At 34.5% G+C, this 21378-nt stretch overlaps 1 protein-coding gene across 3 annotated transcripts in view; it reads left to right on the top strand.

Moving 5' to 3' along the window:
* Positions 1 to 21378, top strand: part of CSMD3 (CUB and Sushi multiple domains 3) — a 1194711-nt gene that overhangs the window by 1082036 nt on the left and 91297 nt on the right. For all 3 annotated transcript variants that reach the window (XM_077772930.1, XM_077772929.1, XM_077772928.1), the window contains 3 exons: positions 367 to 512; positions 16000 to 16085; positions 16633 to 16765. In XM_077772930.1, coding sequence (XP_077629056.1) covers positions 367 to 512; positions 16000 to 16085; positions 16633 to 16765 — 365 coding nt within the window. The remainder of the gene's footprint in view (positions 1 to 366; positions 513 to 15999; positions 16086 to 16632; positions 16766 to 21378) is intronic.

Raw genomic sequence — 21378 nt, 5'->3', positions numbered from 1 at the left:
TTCCTTCTAAATGTACTAGTCTGTTTCTCAAGATTATTTTGAAGAAAATAAAAGGAGGGCAAAACTCAAGCGTTTGGGATGAAATGGATTGTGGTAAAAAAAAAAAAAACAGACAATGTAATTGATAACAACTAATATAGGTGCATTTCATTTAGGTAGATATGTAATATATTTTTATACTTTACATTTTTAGATATCTTATTACCTTAATAAGCATATAATGTACCAATATGATTTGGCCCTCATTGGTAATTTCATCTCTTGTCTTTTTATCATTTCATAAGTAATATTTTCTTCAAACCTTGTGCAAAATTTCCTCAGGAAAAAAAATCTCAGTCTCTTTCTCTTCTGTGTCTCTCTTAACAGGGATGGACCAGACCAAAACTCACCTCAGATTGGGCAGTTCAGTGGCAATACAGCTTTGGAATCAGTCTATAGCACTTCAAATCAGATTCTAATCAAATTTCACAGTGATTTCACAACAAGTGGCTTTTTTGTGCTCAGTTATCACGGTTGGTATTATCTAAGAGTTTCTATTTTAGTTGGCACTATTTCATTTTGAAACTGTCCTGGAAAAATTGAGTGTAATATATATTTAACCAATGATTGAAAAGGTATTAAAATTTGACACTTTTTTTTTTATCATTTCAAACACATTTACTTGCAAAGAATGACCTCTTCTAAGCGTTTAGGGACATTAAAATGTGAGCAAATGGAAATAGGAAATAAATCAGTCAGTAATTACTCAGAAAATAATCATTTTTGTGTGGAAACCAATAAAAGAACCAGCTGTTCATATTTTATTGCATGTAATTTTGAGACATCAATAGATTTTTCAATACAAAATGTTTAATCTATTCAACCTGCTGTGAGTCTTTCCAAAAATAGCATCCAATATCTTTATGCTTTGGATAATATTATTCATTTATACTCTTATTTCAAAACCATATCTGTTCTAGAATCTTACAGTTTTAAGTGACTATTCCAGATCATTAAGTTCATAGCTTTTACTCCTGTGAAATAATTTATGAAGAGTTTCAATTTTAATTCTTATTACAGATTTATTCTGGGTCCTCTCTTCATAACATTAACCTTTTGAAGGAACATTCAGATGGCTCACAAAGCTTTTTAAAAATTTTCCTTTTATCTCAAATTGACTGTATTCTGTTATAAATAAGAAAATGTTTATTCCTAAGCCTATATCCTTTCTCTGCTATAACCATAGTTCCATAAAACACTTTCTGCTTTATGATTTTGTCAGACCAATTCTGTGTGTATTCCATAGGATCCGTAAGCTACTATATTAAATTTGCAGAAGTTGCATAAAAATTTGAGAGATGAACATGTGCTTTGTCTTATTGTATTAATATACAACATAATATTGTCACCTTTTTTAATACAAAGCAAGAAAACCTTTAATATTCAAAGCTTATATACCATGAAAAATACCTTAATTCAAGTATTGTTATACTCAAAGAGATTTAAAGCACATCAAATCTAGAAATAGAGAATAGACAGAAAATACTTGTTTCCTTAATCTCAGCATTGACCAGGCAGTAATGGTACTCAGTTTGTGCATTTTTAGTGGCCCACAGCTGTCAAAGCTGCATGTATACTCTGGCACAGCCAATTGGATATGAAGCATTCTGGGGCACCTGGGTGGCTCAGTCAGTTAAGCATCTGACCCTTGATTTTGGCTCAAGTCATGATCTCACAGTTCATGAGTTCTAGCCCCATGTCAGGTTCTGTGCTGACAGTACAGAGGCCTGCTTGGGATTTCTCTCTCTCCCTTTCTCTTTGCCCTTCCCCGGCTCACCTGCGTGCTCTCTCTCTCTCTCTCTCAAAATAAATGGATGAACTTAAAATGTGGAAAGTGAGGCATTCAATGAGATAACTTTTATTCAAGCTATTTATTTTTTTTACTAACTCATTTGTCTTTTTTTTTTTTTACCTGAATTAGTCATTGATGCTGACAGTATGTAGGTACAGTCTAAGGCTAGAAAAGTAGTTTTATTACCTTGATAGATAATCCTAACCTGGGAACTGACACATTAAGTAATAGTTAAGGTCAAAAAATGAATTTGTTGCTGAACTGTATTTTGTACTCTTCAGGGGACCCTGCATAAATGTCTATTATTTTGTGTCCCGCCTGAACAAGTACTAAGGAAGGAATTATTCATTGATGAAATCTAAATATCCATACGATTAGCCCTAGAGTGAACATAAATTCTTATAAAACTTTGGAGATGTTTCAAACGGGAAATATTGCCAAAGAAAAAGATATATGTATGTATGTATGTATGTATATATGTGTGTATGTGTGTGCTTGGGGGTGTTGTGCATGTGTGTAGAAAATATAAGGATAACTGAATGTCTGACACAGACTATGAAGTGAATTTACATGGACATTTATATAAATGTCTATACATATATTCTCATTCCAAAATATGTTTCACTTGACTTTTAAAACTAATTTTTGAGTCATATACAATAAAAGAAAATTCACTTAGGAGCAAGGAAGATCAAATGTTTATGTAGCACTTTGCTTTCCAGTTGACTTTGAACAAGTTACTCTTTGGCTTCTGTTTTCTTCAGTTGTAGAAAAGCGTAGTAGGGTTGCTGGCAGGCTTAATGAGAGACTATTTAGAGAGAAATTACTCCAATTACAGCAATATATTAGGATGAACTATATTAAATTATTGGTCAAAAATGCTGAATATTGGCCAATTTGTAGAGCTCAACCCAAGTAAGTGCTGTCATTATTACTATTTATTATCAGCATGAGATTGTAAAGATGTCAGGAGAACGGGAGTCACTAGATACTCCGCAGTTACCACGGTGCCTGGCAGAGTACATGTTCAATAGATGTTCCTTTCTTCAGCACATCTTATCTCACATTTTAGATTTTCTAATAGAAGACTTATATTTATGTTTATACATTAAATTTCATAAGAAGTCACACTACCAGAGCCTAGAAAATCCTTATTTTTGAATCAACATCCCTGGGAATCTTACCTAAACCTCAAAATAATCTTGAAATTTGAAGATGTAGCCAGGGTTCATGTTAAGCATTGACAGATACCTTCCATTCCACCCTCCTTAGTAGGGTAATTTTCCTAAAGTATTGCTTTCATTGTCACTCTCCTTTTCAAGTTCACAGGATGCCTACATTAAATCAAATTTAAAGCCACACTATAATCCAATCCAATGAATCTTACTCCGCAGAGTCTGCCTGGTTTAACTCCAATCAGATTGGTGTTGACGCAGCCTCCTGAACTTCCATTCCAAAGTGATTTCTTACTCATATTCATTTCTTTTTGTCTCCCTCTCTTAAGTTCCATTGCCCCCACTTCTTGATAATTCCAACTTATAGGGTCTCAATCACCTTCTAAGTTATTGCACTTTTCTTACCAAACTTTTGAAAACTTAATTACATCACAGTATATTCTTTTATAAACTTTGCAAATTTAATAATAGTGAGCACTTTTTTGAGGACATAGATCACATTTGTGCTTCCTAACCTTTTTATATTTTTATTGCTGACTGGCTATATTTCAGTCTTACAGTGGGAAATGTGTGTTCAAATTATTGTTTTAAAAGTTGAGTTTATTTGACTTGTATTACTTACAGCTTTTAAAGATTTTTTTATGATCATGAAGGTCAGTGCATATTTCCACACACAGAAACAAAGAAAGAAGATGACTGTTTCAAACTAGTATTAATATAATTAATACAATATAATACAACTAAAAATACAGTATTTACTTCCTGAGCCCATTTTAGGTAGCTCTGGGGTAGTGCTAAAATGAGCTTCATAATGGTAAAAATATTGGTCAAGTTGTTAAGTAATTTTAAAAAGTAAACCAGTGACGTTATGGACTATCTAACACTTATTTTAAGCTGATTAAGGGTATCTAAGCTTAGAATCGTTTACTCCCTAATTCAGTTTTCCTTTAACTCTGTTACTCATTTAATAGCTCCTTATGTTATCCCCAACTGTAAGTCAGAAGTGGTCTTCTTAGGACTTGTGTATTTATTTTATAAATTTGACAGATTAATCTTTTCATATACTTTCTTAAGATAACACTGATCAGTTAGGCTTTATTTATTAATGTATTTTGGTTACATTTGAAGAGAAAAAAAGTGTTTTTTTTCCCCCTACCCGGACTTCTTTTATGAGATCCAGCCAGCCATCTGTATTTTATAAAACATCACCTTCATAAAACCTTTCATGATCAAAAATAACACTCATAAAAGGCTTTGAAAAATGAAAGTTCTGTGCAGTGAAAAAATAGGACAGGTGTAAATGTTGAGGCGCTTTATCTCAGATATCATACTTCTTTTTTATCTGAGGAAATGTTTTCGTCTCTCTCTGTATTGCTGGAATTGTAATTTCCTAAAGTACGAGCTAAAGTTTCTTGATATCTGCCATAGAGTCAAGATGTATTTGGCTTATAATAAATAATAACAATATTCAGTCCTAATCAATGGTTTCCTAAAAGTAAATTACACAAAACTGGTTTTAACTGCATTGTTTTTGCAGACACTGACTTTCCATATCAGTCACAATAATAGTGATAGCTACTATTTACTGCAAACTTAATATGCTGAATACTCAGCTAGCTACTTTTCATGTATTACTGCTAATTTTTGTGATAGCTCTGCAAAGTAAGTATTATTATCCCCATTTTAATAATGAAAGAACTAAAGAAAAAAGTTAACCTACATCAAGCTAAAGAACTATTAAATAGAAGGGCTGCCAGGAATTCCAAATAGGTCCATCGGACTCCAAAGAATGACCTCTTTTTAAATAATGACAACAGCAATGGCAACAATAATAATAGCTAAAATATATAGAGTTCTTACTAAATGCCAGACAATGACCTAGCCTGATATTGCCTAACACATAGGTTATATTTAATGGTAAATCAAATTTTTCTTTAAAAATTCAGCCCAAGTGATTTTCATTTTTAGCAAGGGGATAGGTCATCTCATTTTCTAGAAGATAACTCTCCTGCTTAAAACTTAGAACTTCAAAGCTCTTAGTGTTTCTTTTCTTCAGGACCTACAAACTAACAACAATATATAGGTTTATTGTGATTTAGTATGTTCTTTACAGTTTCCAAAACGTGCTATAGTCACTATGTGAAGAGGAGATAGTTTTTATTGGGGGTCTGACTTACAGCAACCAAAACAACTGGGAGACTATAGTATAGCCAGAATGTATATTTATTCATTTAAAACAGAAAGTGTCATTATCACACTTAGTCTATTACCCAGGACATCACTTTTTCTAACATCGGAATATTAGAGAATCTTGTTTTATATACAGAAGACTTTCTTAATGAGCATAGTAGAATTTAACTTATATTTTCCATTGTTTTCTATTATTGGCACAACTGTAAAATAATGAGTTGATTATATATTGACTTTCAGCTAATTTTTAAGAAAAGTATTTAAAAGGCTTGTAATGTCTTTTAGGTCATCTTTTCAATTTATGTTGCCTTTACAATAAATGCTGCATTTAGGGAAAGTATATTTAACTCCACAAAGTCCTGTCCTAAAAGAGACTGCTGCAGGTATAAGGACACATTTTATATAAAACACGAATCACCATCACTTTGAACTGTGTGACCCCTTTGCCTCACACAACCTAAAGACCTGACCTCCTTTCATATATCAGTAGATAGAGCACTGAACTCATAAAGTGTTTCATTATTTGATATCTGGAAAGCAGAGGGGATTTGGACATCATACAATTTTATATATATAATGTGGTGAAGAAACTAAAAAACCAAAGTGGTGAAACCGTTATAAGGAAAAGATAATACCATTTACTATTAAATGACTTTGGAGTGTTTACTTAAATGACTAAAATCATGCCAAAATTGTTTACTATATTTTGACATTTGGTTCTATGTGCACACCCACGGACAAGTTGTAGCATTTATTTGGTACAGTGTCTTGCTGCCAGGCCCCTCTGGTCAAAGTCCATCAGGATCACACTGAATTTTCTGTTAAACAAAATTAGGTTTATTTGTTACTGTAATGAGTGGGATGACACGCCATGAGGGACTCTGTGGCATCCCAGTAAGAGGGTATTACTAGAGCCTTGTTATAGGAGTTAGACTGTGCAAGATCGTTCTGGAAAGGTTCAAAAACGTATGCTTTATCACTGGATTGGGTGTTGTTAGAAAATTGGAGAGATTCTATAATTGGATATCTTAATCCTTTTTTTTTTCTAAAAGGTGGAAGGAATGGAACATACCTGGAACAATAATTGGTATGGAAGCACATTTGCTCATATTAGCTGAGATGGAAGACTCTTGGTCATTTTAACAGTTTGGATAGTGTTGTTATTTTTTATTGTGCTCAGAAATAATTATGGAAAGGTCTTCTTTTGTCTTATTCCAACAAGGTGAAAGAGTTATCATGTTTGATGCTAGTTGTTAGTGAAATTGTTATTGGTCAACAGTGGAAAATCAGGGTCTGTCAGTTAGAGCCAGGCCAGTTCAAAGTTGAGAGCACACCTGAGCTGTGTGTTTTGTTTGTTTGTTTGCTTGCTTGTTTGTTCTATTTTCTTTTCAATATGCAGAGTAGTTTATGATAAAGATAGCTATAGCATGTTCCTTTAAAGCCAAAACCAAACCAAACAATGGTGGTGAACAGGGAGAGGAAAATAGAGACTGAAAAAGATCAAAGGATAATACTGATGTGCTCTGGTTTCTACTGACGGTGCCAGGTGACTCAGCTACATAGAGAAGAGATCCTTGGTCTATCACTTTGTGGATTCTAATGAGCTCAGTACTAAGACAGATATTTTCAATGAGTTATCTGAATATTGGAAAGTTAATTCATACAGCAGATATTGAAAAGTTTTTATGGATAATTCAGGACATTTGCCAATAATTGTGTTTACTATACTTCTGTCATTCTATCTCTAAAGAAATACCAACAGGGGCACCTGGGTGGCTCAGTTGGTTAAGTGTCCAACTTCAGCTCAGGTCATCATCTCGTGGTTTCTGAGTTCGAGCCCTGCGTCGGGTTCTGTGCTGACACCTCAGAGCCTGGAGCCTGCTTCAGATTCTGTGCCTCACTCTCTCTCTGCCCCTCCCCCACTTCCAAAAGAAAGAAAGAAAAAAAAAGAAATACCAAAAGTGACTTCTTACTGATTCTTTTCTTGTTGAAAATCTCAGGGAATTCTAAATCCAGACATGAGTCATTTTCTCCTGATTTCTAAGATTCTTCCTTTTATAGGCAGAGAAACAAACTGATTGTAAAATATTAATGGAGTAAAAGTGATATTTGTAACTAATATAAGCAGTCCTAAAACTTTCCTACATGGTTCATGTCACCTTGCTAGCTGATTTTCTCTAATATGGAAAAAAATGTGTGTATTATTTTTCTCACTTAATTAGAGCTTGGAAGTATTTATTTTAAACACTCCTAACTCTTCTTTCAAGTGGAACTGCTTTAATTTACTTTACATAACTTTTGAAATAACATTGACAAATTTGCATAACTGAACCTATCCTTATTAATGCTTTTCCTCCTCCAAATCTTCCCTAAATCATGAAATTATCGTACTTCAAGTAACCAGAGTCACAATGAAGTATACCAGTGGTTAGACACAGCTTAAAACTTATAAGGGAACATAGAAAATTATTTTTTTTTCCTCTGTAAGAGACTCTGTGTTGGTACTTGGCAGAAAGGTTACACACTTGTGCTTTCTTGGTTTAGAGAAGGAATGGCAAATTGCCAGTGTTCTATGTTGTCTTTTATGAAGAAGCCTTTAATAGTTCAGTTGAACTGAAATAGACAAATGTAGCATTCTTTTCTGGAATTGGGTTGGATGTTTCATTACAATGAAAATAAGAAATTAAAAATAACTGACAAATGTTGGCAGAATTAAACTCTAAAGTGATAGAGATCAAACTGAGGGTTGATGGAGGGAGGACCATGGGGGATGGGCTAGATGGGTGATGGGTATTAAGGAGGGTACTTGCTGTGATGAGCACTGGGTATTGTATGTAATGATGAATCACTAAATTCTACTCCTGAAACCAGTATTGCACTGTATGTTGAGTAATTAAAATTTAAAATAACTAACTAAATAAATAAAAAAGATTAAAAAATAATAAGGTAATTTCAAGAAGAAAATTTATTGGACCAGAAACCAGACATCTGTACACATCTGAACCAAACATGGCACTATTTAAGCCATGGTCATCCTCAAAAGATGCTGACATGTAGAAGATAATACCCCCATGTAATTATTAAATAGTAAATGATGTTGTAAAGCTGAGTGGCATGTCAAATAAAATGATTCTTATAAAAAGAACACAGATTTAAGCCAATGTAAATATCATTTATACAGATTTTTTCATTAATGGTCATAACTGTAAAGGAGTTTCTAAACAGAACAATCTTTGAAAAGCATGGACTAAAATATATATTCTGCCTTTAACTGGATGTGTGGCCTTGTCTACCTCACTTCATTTCTCTGAGTCTTATTTATTCCTTCCACTCCCTAAAAAAGAAAAAAGGTCACACTAAATGATTTGTAATATAACTTCCAGCTCAAACAGTCTAGGGTACTACACCATACAATAGTGAGTATTCATCCTAGAGCTGTTAATTTTCTTCTAAAATAACCTAAGTATATACATTATAGAGGATGTAATATTGCTTTAATTCAATTAGTTCTTAGTTAATATTTTTTAAATATGATTCCCAGAGCACTGTACTAACAGTTTTAAGATCAAGGCAAATGCCACAGTATTCATGGTTATAAGATGAGTTGCTAAAGCTTAGGGCTTTCTATTATTACAGCATAATGTACATCAGGGTAAAACAAATAAGGAATCTCAGCATTTTCAAATATCCAGTTTAAAACTCAATAGAAACAAAGATGAATAGTTTGATGTGTCCTGGGAAATCACATGGGTACTAGCCCTTTGAAAGACATTGGGGTTGTGAGCCGAGTCATGTCAGATTGAGATCATATGTGTCCGGGGCATAACCATAATCACAGCTGCCATGCTCATGTTAACCTTTGCCGAACAGGGACTGCACTCTTCGTTTGAAATAATATGTGTCTGGCACAAATCTAAGCACTTTAAAGTATATTAACTCATCTTAGATTTATGTTTATTTTGCAGTTGAGAAAACTAAAGCACAGAGTCTGAGCAGTTTACATAAAGTCAGAGCTAACAAGTAGCAGAGCCAACATTTGAACAGTCAGCTTCCAGAATAAAAACTAGATCAGGCTGCCTTGTGCACAAAAGTATTTATTCCCCAACACAAATTGGAGAATATATATTTTTTCCAGTGATGTTGACTGGGTTGATAGGAACATCTTCAGAAAAATCAAAACTGCACTGTTTAGTTCCTCTTCAGTCACGTCACACCTGATGCATTGCACCTTAAACATTGCTTTAGTATACCTGCTGCTACCAACCAAGATACTATTCCCAGACTACTTGCAATTATTTAAGTAATTGCCAAATCAAAGTGTTTTTCATAAATAAAAAGTGAAACCTGGGAAAAACAGAAAGTATATTTTACCACAAGTTCTTATTCATCTGTGAATACCAAATATGTGGAAGGAATTGAACTCCAATGATACAAGAGCTTATCCTTATATAGTACTTACTATGTGCCAGGCACTGCTCCAAGCGCTTTGTGTACATAAACATTTTGATCCTTGTAATCATCCTTTGGTTGGCATAAAGTTATTACTATTATCACTACTATTTATAAGTGAGAAAGAATGAGGTCGAGGTTAAGTAACTAGCCCAAGATTTCCAAATTTGTCAGTATTAGAAACAGGATTTACAACCAGGAGTCTGGATTGAGTCCAGACTCAATATGGTAAGAAGTTATTTAATATATAGGTTTACTCATTCATTATTCATTCTTTCATTGTTCTCGCATTCTATTACTCAGCAAATATTTATTGAATACTGACAGGTCAGGTACTGCATTATGACCTGAGAAGTTAGTTGTTAATAAGATAGTCAAAAGTCCCTGCTCTCACACAGTTGACATTCTAGTGTAAGAAAATGGAGAGTAAACAATTCTTGTGGAGTGTGAAAATTGCCAGAGGGAAAATAGATGTGAAACAGAGTCCTACTGCAAGAGGTTAGCTCTAGCTAACATGAGTTAATAGAAACAATGTCTTTATTTTAGTCATCTGAGGGCAAAGTTAAAAAAGACACAGGAAGATAGGTTTCAAGAAAGCAAGATAGATAAAAATAAAATTATATGGAACATAATTTTAGACATGTCATCAAATGTTACCCTGTCAACCGCCTGAGAGCAATGTTGATTAGGGAATGGAAGGAACTACAATAAGGGTTAGATTGTAGACGAGTTTGATATTTCAAAGTTTATTATTATGAGAAAATGTAGAGATATGGTTTAATATTTTTTTCTGAGATGAGAATGGCATCGTAGGTGGGTGATATAACAAATCAGGGGTACTTGAGTTTTAAGTGGAGGAGAGGAACTCTCTACATTTGCAGCTAAAATTATAAACTGGTTAATAGGTGGGGCTGAAGTTAATTAAACAAAGTTAGAGGCCCTTGGAGAACATAATCAAGACTTTTAATTTAATGTCAAGCCATTTGAGGACACTTGTGAGTTTTTTTAGATCCAATCAACAACTGTTTATTTCACACCCGCTGCAATATAGACTGTTTAGGAGTCTATGGGTATCCACCTTTGTCCCCTTCCAATTGCATTTAGTTTTCTTACTGTAGCCAGTTATTTTTTTAAAGAAGAAATCCTATCACATTACTCCTAGAGGTAAAACTCTTTACAGGCTTACCACTGGCCTCAGATTAAAATAAATCCTGAGCACAGCCCATAGCTTCCTGTTGGACTTCGCCCCAATTTACTAGTCTTTCTCAGCCCAGGGCTCTCACCCAGCCCTCTGCCACCTTCCTCTTTGCTGGTATTACACTTGTTGATTCCTCTGCCTGGGTTATTCTATGTGTCATCCCTTTCCTCAACACACACATGGGTGTGTGCACATGCATACACACACACACACACACACACACACATACACATGCCTTGTTTCAATTAGCTAATTTCCTCTTATTGATAAGATAAGTTGATTAATACATTTCTCACTGACAGTTGGTGCCTCTAAGGGCATGGTTGTGTCTGCATTGTTCACTATCACATTCCCAGCACATATGATATGGTGTCTGATACATACTAGGCCATCCAAATTAAGTATTTAACAAACAATAAAATGAAGTGTTAGACACTAGAGGAAATCTAAATATGTATGAAATGATCCCACACAAGCTAAACATGGAGCACGCACTAACACACTAATGATTAAAGGTGGAATAATTCAAGATAGTAGAACCTTCAATGCTAAGTATTATGGTGCCGATTTCCAGGCCTGCAAGATTGTCAAAAATGACAGTGTGTAGTGGGGGATTAATATGGTAAATATAAGGGACCTGAGAAAGTTCAGGTGAAATATAGCAGACATCTCATATGAGGGATGGGTGAGAATTAAGGTAAGAAAGTGCTTTATCTAGGATTATAAATTTAAGCTGTAGCCACTGTTTATACATTGACAATAGGGAATTGCAGCACCAAAATAATTCTCCAGTCCAAGTTGATTTGTCTGTAAGTGAAGAAGAAAATATAGCTTAATTTTCAAGCACATGATTCAAATTCTGGCTCATTGAACTGGGCAAATAATTCAACCGTTCTGAAATGTAGTGTCTCTCTTAGCAGCACAGGCTATTTACACATATCTTGATGTAGTAATCTGGGGATTAAATGAAGTAACTCATGTAAAGTAGCTTGCAGAGTTGTTTGTGCACAGTGGATTCCACAAAAATATCATCTTATGTACCTTCCATCACTTCCTTTGTGTATGGGAAGGATTGAACTAGAGAGACACAGAAGGCAAGAAACATCCTGTAGACAAATTTAATAATGTGCATTCATTTCCTAGGGCTGCTGTAATAGAGTATCACAAACTGGCTATCTTAAGCAAACAGAATTTTTTTTTCTCTCAGTTCTAGAGGCCAAAAGTATGAAATCAGGGTAATGGTCTCTCCGAAGGCTGTATGTGAGGATCCTTCCTTGACTCATTCTAGCTGCTGGTGGTAGCCAGAAATCTTTGGCACTCCATTCTCTGTCTTGTCACTTCTTCCCTGTTCATCCATCTCTGTCTTCTCTCTTTTTATAAAAACAGCATGGTGGTTTAAGGGCCTGCCTTAATTTAACATGACCTCAAATTAATTCATTGCTCTGCAATAACTCTATTTCCAAATAACATTCTAAGGTTCCAAGAAAGACATACATTTTGATGGGCACTATTCCCTAGTACAATAGGTATGAAATGACAGGTCTATACTGAAATGTTGGCAGAAAAAATGGAAAGACATTGGACAAATTTTAGACTTATTTTAGTCAAGAAACCAATAGAAATGGATGAAGATTGAAAACAGAATTGTTGGAAGCAGTTTATGCTTTATTTTTTTGTAGTACTTGTCTTCAAGAGTCTAAAGAAAAACAGATACAAAGGAGTTTCCTTCATTATTTCCTTCTTCTTTACATTATGATCAGAATTATATAGTTCAACTGTGAAAAAAATCTCAGGGCCTGCCTAGATCTCATTTTCTAGAACTGTGACCCACAATTACTTCTATTTTATGCCCATTTACAATTTTAGAGTGCAGAGTCATCCTAGGGAAGACTGGTCAGAGACTCATTCCTTCCTAAGGAAACCTGTGTTTTATATGATATTTGTTAAATATTTGTTGGGTTATATGCATAGATATAGGAACTAATTAATTGTGAAAAAGGTAGATAAACAGTCTTCTCTCTCATTTTATTTAAAGTCTAAATGGAGACACAATGAACAAATAGGCTAAGAAATGGACAATAATAAATGTTGAGAGAAGTCATGCCTATGTGGGCTACATCTTCTGTGGTTAGAAGATAACAGTAAGGGATAAGTGTAGGTAGGCAGTGAGGAACTCAGAAGACATGAGACAAGATAAGAAGGCTTATCCAGGTGATGTAAAATTGGGAATTAAGACACAAATCATACTTGAAGTTGAAAGAATCAATGAAATTGTAGCAATTTTATTGAAAGGGAACTTTATTCAGAATTCAAATCTATAAAATTGAGGGACATAGAATGGCTTTTATGAGGTAGAGACAAGGGGACAGGACATTACCCCTCTTCAGACCTTCCATGACCCTAAGGTGATCCCTTGGTTCATGAGACAGTTTACAAAACTGCAGGTGATGGAAAAGAACAGAGAATAAGAAAGAATTTAGTGCACAGTACACATGTGGTCTTGGGAAAATAGTACAAAATCTCAGGGCACGTGGTTGGCTCAATCGGTTCAGTATTTGACTCTTGATTTCAGCTCAGGTCGTGATCTCACTGTCATGGGATTGAGGCCCACATAGAGCTCCATGTTGGGCATGGAATCTGCTTAGGATTCTCTCACTCTTTTTCCCTCTGCCCTTCGTCTACACATCCCCTCCCCATGCTCTCTCTCCCTCTAAAATAAAAACTAAAAAATAGTTTATTTAAATAGCATGATATCTCTGAACATCATAGTCCTTATTAATAATAATTTACAACTCCTAGTATTTTAAACTCTGCAACTGAGTTATGTAGGTCATTCTAAGCATGTTATACAGATGGCACTAGTCATGGATTCCTCACTGATATAAAATGTGCTTTTCCTTAAAATAAATGAATTTATTCTTAGCACGAAAATCAAAAATAAGTTTATAGGCAAACAAAAGTGAAATAATACATGTGTGGGCATCTCCACACTTTGCTAACTTCTGAGTTGATCTCTGTTCTATGTCAAGACGAGAATGCTCTGAGCACCTGGGTTTCTCAGTTGGTTAAGCAACCGACTTCAGCTCAGGTCATGATCTTCTAGTTCATGCATTCAGGCCCTGAGTCAGGCTCTGTGCTGACAGCTAGGAGCCTGGAGCCTGCTTCAGATTCTGTGTCTCCCTTTCTCTCTGCCCCTCCCCCACTCACGTTCTCTCTCTCTCTCTCTCTCTCTCTCTCTCTCAAGAATAAACATTTAAAAAAATTTTTTTAAAGATGAGATAAAAATGTTCTCCTCTGATGCAGTCTTCTAAGGATTTCTCCATGGCAGGCTCCCTGTGTCTTTCTATCTATGCCCTCTCTCTTATCTCTTTGACATTTATTACAATTACCTTTTACCTTGGTAATTGTATCCCTTTTTAGATCTACATTCAGGAAAATGCTTTTAAAAATTCCTGATGTTACTCTAAGCTTTTCTTCTCAAAAATCCAGGTTACACTTTTCTGTCCTGGGCTTCTTTCCCAGTGAGTCTTCTCTCTAGTTGGTAACCCTTCAGTGTAGAGCAGAGTTTTACTTGCAAATTAACATCTTTGCACAGCAAGTGCTTTTATAAACAGTTTGGAGTACTAGAATGAAGATGTTTGAAGAGACAAATGACAATTTACAGCAGGAAATTGAAACAAAAATTGTCCTTGATTCATCCCTCTTCAGCTACATTTCAAAAAATGTTCTTATTTTTTCTGTCCTCAGTAACCTGAAGTTGTATTAGTAGAGAGGTCAGTTTTTTGTTACATGATGACGAATCATTGCCCAACTCAAAGTCCACGTTTTCTCCTCCATCTGAAATACTCTTCTGTCTATGATTACCCTTCAAAACTGGAAAAATCTTACTCATTCTTTAAAATGTATTTATCCACCTCCTTTTCTAGGAGTCTTCCTTAACTGATCCAGCGGATGTTCCCCAGTACTCTCATAATTCTCTCATGATAGTGGCCATTCTGAAGGTATGGGCTTTGGAGTTAGGAGACAGAGGCTGGAGTCCTGGATAAACCCTGTACTAGTTGTGGGAGCTCAGACATGTAATTATGTCTTTTAAACTTCATTCTCATTATCTGATCATTGAAGTACCTAAATAATTTAACTCCTGGGTTTAAGCTATAAAATTCAACGTACAAAACACACTCTTCTTCCAATGTTATAGTAGTGTAAAGTGTGTTCTTGACTGAACAAGATTATATTTTTTATAAATCTTAATGAAAATAAAACTTCAAACAAGCAAATGATTGTGATGTAGATATCAGATGGTGCTAGCAGTCATGATGCTTGGATTCATAAAGAGCTTTTTATTTTGGTGGCCTTTAAATTATGCCAAATAGAAGTCTTTCTAATCTAAAAGGGATGACCTATTCAAGTGATGTAGATTATTAGAAACAAGAAATTTAACAAATAGGTATTTCATGGATATACTCATATAACATGGTGAGACAAGGCTCTGGAGCCAGACTACCTAGGCTTAAATCCCAGTTCTACCTCAGTATAGCTGTGTGATTTAGACAAATTCTTTGGTTCTCTTTAACTGTTTTTTCTTTTATAAAATGCTGATGATTATAGACATAGCCATAAAGTAAGTAATAAAAAAACAACATTTTTGTGAGGACTGAGTTAATATAAGTAAAGCATTTATAATATTTTCCAGAATCGAGTAAATGTTGAGTACTTGCTTGCAATTATAATGATATGCCAGGCACTTTGCTAGGTGGAGGGGACTCTGAGATGAACCTTGACATTGAGCATATAACAATGACTTATTTATAATGATGTATTTAAAATGAATATAAAATTGAAATTTGAAAATTGTGATAATGCCAAGGAGAAAAATAACAGCTGTTAATGTAGCACGTAACAAGAACGTGTAGAACGAGTGTAAGGAATAAGGAGTTACAGGTAAGCATTCTTACCCTGGGAAAATATTGCCGCATCTAAGGAATGATTTGTTTTCCCTCAATATTGTAGCATTTTTAAATAAACAAATAATTGCAACTTGATAAATTATACCATTTATTTTTATTCTTACAAATAAGATTTGCTTTTTTTTTTTCACATCTGTGAATATATATAACATCTCAGAGAAGGAATAAACACATTGTCTATTTTTATAGCTTATCAACTAAGAGTGTGCCAACCTCCACCACCTGTACCCAATGCTGAAATTTTGACAGAAGATGATGAATTTGAAATAGGTAAGGTCTGATAAATTATTTTTTAAAAACACGGTGTTAATAGAAGTATTTTATTGGAAAGAAATAAACAGAATAGTAGTGACCTATCTTAGACTGCCTTTCTCCGGATTGATGGGGATTGTTTTGGAATTCGTAAGAATAGACAGTAGTAAAAAGACCAAAAGGGCAAAAAAGCAAAAAGACCAATTAGGCAGAAAGCAAGAATTCTGTATCTCTAGGATGTATAACTGGAAAATGAATATGATAATTTGAACCATATAACCATATTCTGGTGGTCAATAATTTGTTTTCTTCCAAGTTATTGTTTTGTTACCTTCCAACACACTAATGCTCTTTGAATTCAGGCTTAAGTCTGAAACATACAATGAAGAACATATAGGGTGTATTAGAAGATATGCTTTTTTCCATATCTTTGAAAACAAGTGGGGGATTATGCTCAATTTGATAATAATAAAGTCCTTTTAAAACTATTTTGGGGGGTGCCTGAGTGGCTCAGTCGGTTAAGCATCTGACTTCGGCTCAGGTCACGCTCTCACAGTCAGTGGGTTCAAGTCTTGCATCGGGCTCTCTGCTGACANTATTAGGTATCAGTGTCTTCCCGGATTTACTTTGGTTGGTAATGCAATTCTGACATGCAGATTAGGAGAACGACTCCAGATGGACGGAGCGCCTCCAGTTTGTCAAGGTACCAATTCCTATGATTATTTATCTCTAAGCATTTGCTTTATGTTTAATCCAATAATGGAAAAATCGAGAAAAGTCTACTTTATGTAAATATGTAACTGGCCATAATGTTAAAAGTTATACAACACATATGTGGTATTTTTTATTTCATCATTTCTCAGATTTAACTTTATTTATGTATTTATTTTTTAATATTTTTATTTATTTTTGAGAGACCGAGAGAGACAGAGCATGAGCATGGGAGGGACAAAGAGAGGGGAAGACAGAATCTGAAGGAGGGTCCAGGCTCTGAGCTGTCAGCACAGGGCCCGACACAGGGCTCGACTCACACATCCCAAGATCATGATCTGAGCTGAAGTCGGATGCTTAACCGACTGGGCCACCCATGCACCCCACAGATTTAACTTTAAAAGTTATTAATTCTTCTAAATTTTAATTTCTTTCTTTTTAGTTTGTTCCAAAGTCAGTTCAATTTATTTAAATTAATTCTGCTCTGAGGGATGGAAATGGAGGTGGAAAATGAGAGAAAAAATACTTAAATAAAGGCACCGATATTGATTGCCTTTACTTGACACAGTTATGTTCTAAGCACTGAATTCATTAAAATTTAATCCAGCATCTTTTAAGTATGAGGGTTTGAGTAAACAACAAACAAACAAACAAGCTATAAATGGTTCTTGCTGTGAAGGCAACATGGCTCAAGGGATATAAGGGCCATGCAGGTGATAGCAATACAGTGTCTAGGAAACAGGCCAAGGGGCAAAAGAATTATGTAATGTTTTCCTGTTTATGGGGCAGGGAAAGCTTGATGGAATTGTTGCTCCTTGAATCTTGGTTCCAAATGATTAGTGAGACTTACTCTGGTAGAACAGAGCTAGAAAAAGGTGGTCCAAATGACAGATGAATATGTAGAAGCACAGAAGTGGAAAACACTTCTGTTTTCTGTGAAGTCCTGAAAGACTTCAAGGAATTCACTATGGAATTACAGGGGTAAAACCATGATGGACCTTGAATAATGTGCTAGAGTTTTGATGTTCAGATATGACATATTGTTAATTTGTGTAACCCCATAGGGCCCTGAGCAGTGCCCACCACATAGTAACTAATTATAAGTATTGGTTGATTTGAATAAAATTGCGTTGAACTTGATAATCCCTCCCCAGATTCTCTTGGATGACTTCCTTCATTGGTGTTTATTCCTGAGAAATGGAAATCTGTTTCCTGTACAGACTTTTAACCTTAACTATTAAAATAAACCAAGAACAAAACTTCTGTTTATTAATCCAAACATGCTATAAGTAGGAATTGACATTTCATTTTCTACACCATTGGAATCCTTACAATAAGATGGAAGGATTTTCACAAGGAGCTTTGACAGTAGCAAAAGGAAAGAAGTTTGGGTTTTCTGAAGTCTGTCACCTGTAATCTTGATATTGAAATGTCATTCATTCAATTTTCTCCTTTACACAAGACTACCTTTTAGCCACTTAGGATTATTTAAGATACATAGTCGGACATTTAGACATGAGAATGTGAAGGATAGAATTTTAGCCTTTTGGGAAATTATACATGTGAAAATAACTTGGGCAGACACAAGAAGGTGTGAAAGAGTACTTACATGTCAGGACTTTCTCTGACTCCAATATATAATTTTTTTTGTGAGCTCTTAGAAGACAACACTTAATTTATTTTTGTATCTGAATCTCAACTTAATAAATTTCTAAAAATTAAAACAATCCAGATACCTTAATTACTTAATAATCCCTATCACTCAAACTTTCAATATTTCATTTCTACAATCAGAATTCCCTATAGAATAATAATTACATCTCTTCCTACACTATGTACTATGGAGAACACCAAAAAAAGACTAATTGTTATTTCATTATGTCACTTTGGGTACTAGCTAAACCCTAACAAATCATCCCTCAGAATTAGTTTATGCAGTGTTACTACATTAATTAATTGACCAGGCACTTAAGCCAAAACTCTAACATTACATTTTTTCTTTATTTCAGTTAATTCACAGACTTGCCTAAGCAGTCATTCTTTTGGAATCTGTTAGAACTAATATACATTGTTTTTAGTCTATCTTAAATTATTTAACATTTTCTCATTTTTCCTAAAAGAGACCTCATTAATTCTTCCCTTTATCCTTTTTAGTTTTCTTTATCACAATTAAAATATGGATAGCAATGCTAAATGTGCTGTTCTTCAAAGATTTTGATATAAATGAAATATAATGGGTGATTATATTTGGTGGTTAAAACCGCAGGATCCATTGAGCTGAACTTGTGATACATTCTGCACTTTAAACTTTCGGACGTTGGTTCCTTCATCTATAATGGCGGGGGGAATTGTACACACTTTCTAAAGTTGTTGTGACAGGTGACATAATGCACAACAGGTACTTAACGGTGTCTTAACATATAGTCACAATGAATACATATTCCTCTTATTCTTGATGGTTGTTGGGCTTCTTGCTATGTGTTGGAGAGTATGAAAATAGGTTAATTTGTGTAATTATAGTAAATTATATTGAATTATATCAGTTTTTCCAAAATAATCTGGAATATTTATTCAGTTTAGAATGTGGTGGCCAACACATTAAATAGGGCATGGCACTTACTTTTTAATAATCATGGCCTAGAAAGGGAGACATCAATAATTTAAGGAAATAGCCTGAAATTGCTAACTACAATAATAAAAGCATACATTACAGAGACATCAAGAAGGAGATAAACAATTCTGCTCAGATTGGTAGAGAGGTTCAGGAAGTATTTCACAGAGAATAAGACACTTCATCTGGGCATTGAGATGCACTAATATTTCAAATTCAGTAGATGAAGAAAGGAGATTTGAAACAGAAGTATGAAGAAATGAACGTGCAGAGTTCAAAAAGCTGCAGGTAGTTCATCCAATATTTGGAGCATTTCATTTCAGTGGAGAAGTAGCAGGAAACAAACTTGGAGGGCTTTGTGGCAAACTATGAAGTTGCTAGATGGTTTTGGTGAAAAAGTCACATGCTCTATAATCCAAACAGAGACTTAGCTCAGTATTCCACAGTATTAAATAGCTGAGCACACACTAAATAAACCCTTCCTTAAAGCCTACTTCAGCTTCTCATACGATTATATACATCTGTCATTTCAATATGCCATAGCTGTATATTCACTAATATATTTTCTTCATCTTTGACTCAAATTTTCCATTTCATTTCCAACTGTCAAGCTAATGTTTTGTTTATTTTACATATTTTTCATTTTATGAAAAGCAAAGGTCAGATTTCTTTTTTAAGACTGCTTATGACCTGCTACTATTTACTTAATTATTTTTGAAAAATCTTAAAATTATATCCAAGAAGCAAACATCTCAGATTGAAGTAAAAGAAACAGAAGTAAAAGCTGGAAAAAAAAAAAAAAAAGGAAAATAGCTCTTATATGTTTTAGCTTTACTATATTCTATATTTAGTATTTTATTTTTACTGTATCTAACTATGCTATATTCGTTAGTCAAATTTCAAATATCTTAATAGTAGTTACGTTGAATTTTGTTTTCAAATTATTTCTTTTCAAGTTATCAGCTTGATTAAAGAGCAATTATAATTGCCAAAATATACTATTTCTATATCCTTTTCTATCCCTATACTACATGGAGACTTTATAACTTAAAATATGTCATTGTCCTTGCACCTAGGAAATGATGAATATATAAATCCTTCATCCATTCATCTATATTCCAGCAACTACATTTGGTGTTTCCAAGCCTAGCTCATTTGAACAAACATTAAAAAATAAGAATGCTGCTCAAGGTGGTATTCTAATCATTTTGAGATCCACATTATCTAACTCCAAGATGGAAACTGATTTATAGTAATTGAATTAGGAAATGTCATGTGATGTATTTCCAACTCACCAGATCCTCAAAAGTGGTCTAGTCTGCCCATAATACCAGGTGAATGTCCCCAGTAATAACACCCAAAAACTGGTCCATTCTAAATTTACAAACCCTTTAGCAATAATGCACATAGGGCATTTTGCTGTGGCCACTTTCACTGTTCTGACAAGCAGAAAGTTCAATATTTGGGGGCGCTTGGGTGGCTCATTCGGTTAAGCGTCCGAGTTTGGCTCAGGTCATGATCTCGCTGTCTGTGGGTTCAAGCCCCGCATTTGGCTCTGTGCCGACAGCTCAGAGCCTGGAGCCTGTTTCAGATTCTGTGTCTCCCTCTCTCTCTGCCCCTCCCCAGCTCATGCTCTCTCTCTGTCTCAAAAATAAATAAACACTTACAAAACATTAAAAAAAAAAAAAAAAGAAAAGAAAGTACGGTATTGGAACTAAATCTTGTTTGGTTATATATGAGTTCACTTCTGTACAATGTAAGCTATACTGAGCAACTCCAATCCTGTTTCCACACCACAGAACCTCAAATTCTTAAGAAAAAACAAAAGGCTAAAATAGCATCACTTGAACGGCAAGAAGTTGATCATCTTGCCCACACTCTCATTCTAAATGCAAATTTAAGTAAATGTTTGTATTATTTGACCCAAACCATGATGCTTGATGCCAACAATTAAAGTTTACTATACTTTGGAGACTGTTACATCAAAATTATGT

This window comes from Crocuta crocuta, unplaced genomic scaffold (genome assembly GCF_008692635.1).
Source record: "Crocuta crocuta isolate KB4526 unplaced genomic scaffold, BGI_CrCroc_1.0 scaffold479, whole genome shotgun sequence".
Lineage (NCBI taxonomy): Eukaryota > Metazoa > Chordata > Mammalia > Carnivora > Hyaenidae > Crocuta > Crocuta crocuta.
This window is presented reverse-complemented; position numbering and strand designations above follow the sequence as displayed.